This window comes from Alexandromys fortis, unplaced genomic scaffold (genome assembly GCF_014885135.2).
Source record: "Alexandromys fortis isolate MF-2015 unplaced genomic scaffold, M_Fortis_MF-2015_v1.1 scaffold_80, whole genome shotgun sequence".
Classification (NCBI taxonomy): domain Eukaryota; kingdom Metazoa; phylum Chordata; class Mammalia; order Rodentia; family Cricetidae; genus Alexandromys; species Alexandromys fortis.
This window is the reverse complement of record NW_026068174.1, coordinates 5,652,496-5,658,495: the sequence shown is the minus strand read 5'-3', so window position 1 is coordinate 5,658,495 and position 6,000 is coordinate 5,652,496. Positions and strand designations below refer to the sequence as shown.

Genomic DNA, 6,000 nt, shown 5'->3' with positions numbered 1-6,000 from the left:
TGACACTTTCTCCAACAAGGCCACACTTCCTAATATTTCTCAAGTAGTGCCACTTCAGCCAGGCAGTAGTGGCAGACGCCTTAATCCCAGCACTTGGGAGGCAGAGGCAGGTGGATCTCTGTGAGTTTGCGGCCAGCCTGCTCTACAGAGGGAGTTCCAGGACATCTGGGACTGTTACACAGAGAAACCCTGTCTCAAAAAAAAAAAAAAAAAGAAAAAAGAAAAAGTAGTACCACTTCCTGATGACTAAGCATTCAAATATATGAGCCTATGGGACCATTCTTATTCAAACCATTACAATATATATTTTTATGAAATTATTGGAATATGTGTATGAAAGTATCACAGTGAAACCCATTATTTTTTATAGTGAATATGTGATAATGAAAGTTTTAAGTTAAAAAGTAATTCATGACAGCCTGAGGAGATGGTTCAATTGGTAAAGTATTTGCCATGCAAGCTCAAGTACCTGAGTTCAATCCCTAGCATTGGTGAAAATCTAGGCACAGCAGCATGTGCCTGTAATCCCAGCACTGAGGAAGTGGAGACAGGGTAAGCTCTAGGACTTTCTGGTTGGCAGATGGTCAGCCAGGGAGTCAGCCTAGCCAAATCTATGAGAACAGAGTTCAGTAAGAAACTGTCTCTAAGGTAAAGAGCAATTGACATCTGACTTCCACATGCACCCCATAAACATATGAACATGTGTACACACATATAGACAGACAAAGGCATAAAACTAGAAAAAAAAAGTCTTGGCCATGATCTTCAGAGACAAGCAAACTTGCTAAATGTCTTTGGCTATTTCTAATTTACTATTATTCCTTACCTTTCTCTCATTGCTAGGTACTAATGATAAGTAAACAAATGGAAATATATATTTTGGGGGAAAAGTTGCTTTTTGCTGTTAGTCTATCCCTTTCATCAGTAATGTTCTACCTTGGTAATCCTTGGGTAAATGCCTTTCTTGGTAACGTACCAATAGTCCTGTCCTGGGTTCATGTGTACTTTGCCTCCTGTAATTAAAGATAGATCTGACAGAACCTGGATTGTTGTTGTTGTTTTGGGTTTGGGGGGAGGCTTGAGGCTTCTCTGTTCTATTTCCCTACTCTTCTGAAGAATCTTTGGAAAGAGTGTGGAATGTGGCTGCTGAGCAGATCTTTACACGCTGAGATAATAAGCCTCAGGAAATCCTGCCAGATGTCTCAAACCATGACTTCCAGGTTCAGGACTAGAATGGAATTGTGCAGTAGCTAGGGGAGTGGCCCAGGCCTGGGTGAATTTATCCACAAAAAAAAAAAAAAATGGTAGCATGTAGAGAGGGATTGCTAGCAAGAATATAGCCCTGGGTTTGGAGGCAGGGTTATAGATGACAATGAATCTGATTGTAGAGAAAGCAGGAAGATCCCAGTGTTACTAGGAAAAGTTTCCAATTCAGCCTTTACCCTAGCTTGTGCATATTAGTTGCACTGGTGCCGGCGGTGGTGGCCTTTAATCCCAGCACTCGGGAGGTAGAGGCAGGCGGATCTCTGGGAGTTCAAGGCCAGCCTGGTCTACAAGAGCTAGTTCCAGGACAGGCTCCAAAGTTACAGAGAAACCCTGTCTCGAAAAAATAAAATAAAATAAAATAAAAAAGAAGTTGCACTGGTTTGCTTTGGGTTGCCGTGATAAAGCACTGACTAAAACAAACTTTGTGAGATGGCTGAATGGGTAAATGCACCTGCTGACAAGCTGACAGCCTGAGGTCAGGTCCCTGGGACCCAGATGGTGGAGAGAACCAACTCCCTCAAATTGTTCTCTTCTAACCTCCAACATGCTACCCCGTGCACACAAAATAAAATGATTAAAAACAAACACACACACTATAAGTCCAGGTGGGGTAAAAGTCCAAATCAGAGGTCATAAAATTCCAATGTGGAAACATAGGTAGTTTCCTTCTTCCTTCTCCTTAAGACAATCTTGTTATATATAGCCCTTGTTTTATATATGTAGTATCTCAGAAACAAACTGGGACCTGAAGGAGCTAAAAAGTAGTTTCTTTTTGGTAAGTCTAGCATTATAAAATTGTTTATGTCTCCTGTTTGAGTGAGCCTGTTGAACAGTGAAAGAAATGCTTGATTTCAGAATACTCTCAGTTACTTTTAATTTTATACTCCCAGTTACTGTATCATTTTATATAAATAAAAAATATTTTAAAACAATATTAAGTCAGCTGGGCAATGGTGGTGCACACTCTTAATCCCAGCACTTACTTGGGAGGCAGAGGCAGGTGCTAGCCTGGTCTATGGTAAGTTCCATGACAGTCAAAGCTGTTACATAGAGAAACTGTAATGGTCTGTCCTGTCCCTTTCAGAGACAAGCCCACCCAGCCAGGCAAGCAGATCTTCATTCTGCTTCTAGTCTTCCAAGAGGCAGTTTCTCCTCACTTCTCCCCTTTCCCCCCTCCCCTTCCCTCTTTCTCTGTGTGTGTGTGTGTGTGTGTGTGTGTGTGTGTGTGTGTGTGTGTTTCTCTCACTCCCTCTCTGCTCTTCTCCCTTCTCCCCTTCCCCCTCTCCTTTTCCCCTCCATAATCCACAAAATAAATACCCACTTTCTCTGCATGGCATGCCTAATAGGTCTCTGTCTCTCACCCGCTGCATGGCTCCCTGCCTGGGACTGGTTGCTTTCATGGCCCACTGCCGCCACTTGGGGAACCTGTGGCATTTTATTTTTGCCATAACAGAAACCTTGTCTCAAAAAATGAAACCACATCAAGCCAAAAAAAAAAAAAAACCCAATATTTAGTCAAAGTAGAAGCCAGATTGGTTGATATGTACAAGGTAGTGATGTTGTAGCCAATTCATTTAGCTTATTTTGAGAACTGTACTATAGTTTAAGTTACAAGGTATCCTAATAATACAGTGTAACTTTGTTTTTCAAAATATCTACGGTGTGCTTCAGTTTATAACACAGCAGAACTTTATGGTCTGATGCTTGTTTGTTTGTTGCTCTTCAACAATTATCCTACCTCACCCTCCCATGTACTTTATGCCAACATGCCTAGATTTGTTTTAAATCTTCTTTTAAAGATTTGTTTTCTTTCCTGGCGGTAGTGGCACCTGCCTTTTACACCTTTAATCTCAGCACTCAGGGAGGCAGAGGCAGGCGGATCTCTGTGAGTTCAAGTCCATCCTGGTCTACAAGAGCTAATTCTAGGACAGGTTCCAAAGCACAGAGGAACCATGTCTCAAAAAACTTAAAAAAAAAAAAAAGATTTGTCTTTTTTATTTTATGTATATGGGTGCTTTGCCTGCATGTATGTCTGTGCATTGTGTGCATGTAGTACCCATAGAGCCCAAAAAAGGCATTGGATCCTCTGGAATTAGAATTATAGACAGTTGTGAGCTATTATGTGCCTTTTTTAATTTTTCTTTTTAAGCTAAGATATAATTATATCATCCTTCCCCCCCCCTTTTCTCCTTCTAACCCCTTCCTTTGGTTTTGTTATCTATTTTTAAAGATAAACCTAAGACTGAGAGGAGTTAAGTAACTGCTCAGAGGAGTTTTGATACCAAAAGAGATCAAATCCAGATATTTTGACATAGTAGATACTTATAAAATATAAATTGTTGTTGTTTAGGCACCCTTATGTGTGTCTTTATACACCTGATCTTAAAATAATGCAATAGAGGTTATTTTGTCCCTCTTTCATAGATCAAGAGACAAACATAAAACAATTAAATAATTTGTTTAAGACTACATAGTTAAAGGCTGAGGTGTAGCTCGCAGGTAGAAAATTCTTTCCTAGTATGTTCAAGTCCCTGGGAGAAAGACTCTTAGTAGAACTCTATCTGGCTAAGAGTCTGTGGTCCCAACCATACTGTGTCCCACTGCCACACCCAGTGTTCTTTCTACTGTACTGCTTTTCTGGATATACTGGGAGGGAACAGATAAAGGATCCTTTGGAAAATGGCCAGAGGCAGGAAGTAGTTTAAGACACATCTTTAATAAGGGGCAGAAGAGATGGCTAAGGAGAGCATGCATTCTTCTTGCAGAGGATCCAGGCATGGTTCCCAGCAAAAACAGGGGTTACCTCACAACTGCCTATAACTCTAGATCCAGAATATATGAAGCCTCTGGCCTCCACAGGCATCTGCACTCACATGAACATACCCACACACAGATACACATTCATGTATCTTCAAGAAGATATTTTTGTGTGTGAGATAATAGTCTTATATGTCACCCTGGCTGGCCTGAAACTTACTATTGTAGAGTAGATTTGCCTCAAACTTAGAGATCTGCCTGCCTCTGCTTCCCAAGTACTGGAATTAAAGATGTGTGCTACCATACCAAACAAAACTAAAAACTTTAAAGATCCTTAAGAGGAGAAAGGGACAAAAATGGTAAAGGTCATCCAGAGAAGTGGAATCACAGAGCCTACAATAATTGGTCAGGAAGCTAGGGCTTCCTGTGCTAACCTATTCTATTCGCTGAGAGCCAGTTTCCTACCTAGGCTGCCTCAAACATGGTGGCAAGTACTCTGCCGCTGAGTTGCAACCCCAGAACCTGGAACAGATTTTAGAATGGCATAGTAGGACCACCCTCTTGTTGGTTGCTGATGTCTCTATTCTGCATTTCAATAGTGCTAGTTCAGTACACAGCGTTATTTTATCTGGTGTGGTAATCTCAACGGAATCTCAAAGTAGAGGGGAGAATTTTGAGTTCAAGGCCAGTCTAGACTACACTGTGATACCTTCTTAAAACAAACAAAACAAGAGTATGGAAAGGTGGCTCAGCAGTTAAAAGAGTGCCAACTTTCAGGTTCAATTCCCAGTACTCACATGACAGCTTACAGCCATCTATAACTCAAGTCCCAGGGGATCCAGCACCCTCTTCTGACTCCCATAGGCACAAGCCATGCAAGTGGTGCACAGAAATACATGTAGGCAGAATACACATAAAATAAAAATGAATTTAATAAAAAGTTTTTTAAATCTCATTTAAACACTCATACACTTTCATTTCAATTGTATTTTTATTTCTCTAACTTGATAACAATCCATGACTATTACTTCTGTACATATTTTAATTCCTTTCCTTTTAAGACTGGGTGTTTCTGGTGTTCAGTAATCCTTATAATTGAGCAAGTCATTTATTCCAAGATTTTGAATAACTAGCAATAGTTCTTGACATTAGAACTAGTCCTTGAGGGCAGGTAAATTGGTGCACACCTGTAATCCCAGCACTTGGGAAATGAGGTAGGAGGATCAGGAGTTCAAGGCCAGTCTCTGCTTTCTTGTGAGTTTGAGGCCAGCCTGACTTTTCATGATACTTTTCCTATGCCTTCTAACTCCCCAAAAAATAAAAAGATATAATCCTTGGAATTGAGTTGGATTTTGTATCCTGGGCAAATGCAAGTCAGCAGTGATTTCTTGAATTTTTTAATATATTAGATACTTATAAGACAATATAGGAAGTTCAATCAATAAATTTTCTTTGTCAAATATATAAGGAATGACTGGCCATCTCTTTAAAATAATCCTGAGAATGTGTACAGGATTAATAGTAATATGATAGAAATCTCTGTCCTAACATTTATGAGACAGTCTGTTGCTTGAAGGTTTATCCCTTGTGTTTAAAGTTAATAAATGATGATTGCTTCCTAGAATAACAGTAAGTAACTTAATGATTGTTTCTCGTCTTGCAGTAGCACTTGTACCATGGGCTTAGTCTTGCCTCTCTGGAGTGATACCCTAATTCATCTGGATGGTGACGGGTAAGAGCTTTCCCTCTTCCACCCCTTCTACAGAAAGCCCAGTGGCTCATTTATTAGCTGAATGAGAGGCCCAGTGCCCACCTGAGCTGGCATGTGAGCAGCTCAGTGCGGCCTTTTAAACTGCCACTTTGTAAAGTAGAATAAAATGCAACTCGCCAGGGTCTCTCCCTTCTAGTCTTCTAAGTTGACAAAGAAGTAGCAGTTTGTTGGCTCGCCCTTTAATGTGAACATGTGGGACTGCTCTT

General features: G+C 40.5%; 1 protein-coding gene across 2 annotated transcripts in view; it reads left to right on the top strand.

Moving 5' to 3' along the window:
- Ssh2 (slingshot protein phosphatase 2) overlaps positions 1-6,000 on the top strand; it is a 257,711-nt gene that overhangs the window by 197,881 nt on the left and 53,830 nt on the right. For both annotated transcript variants that reach the window (XM_050128657.1, XM_050128656.1), the window contains one exon: positions 5,687-5,755. In XM_050128657.1, coding sequence (XP_049984614.1) covers positions 5,687-5,755 — 69 coding nt within the window. The remainder of the gene's footprint in view (positions 1-5,686; positions 5,756-6,000) is intronic.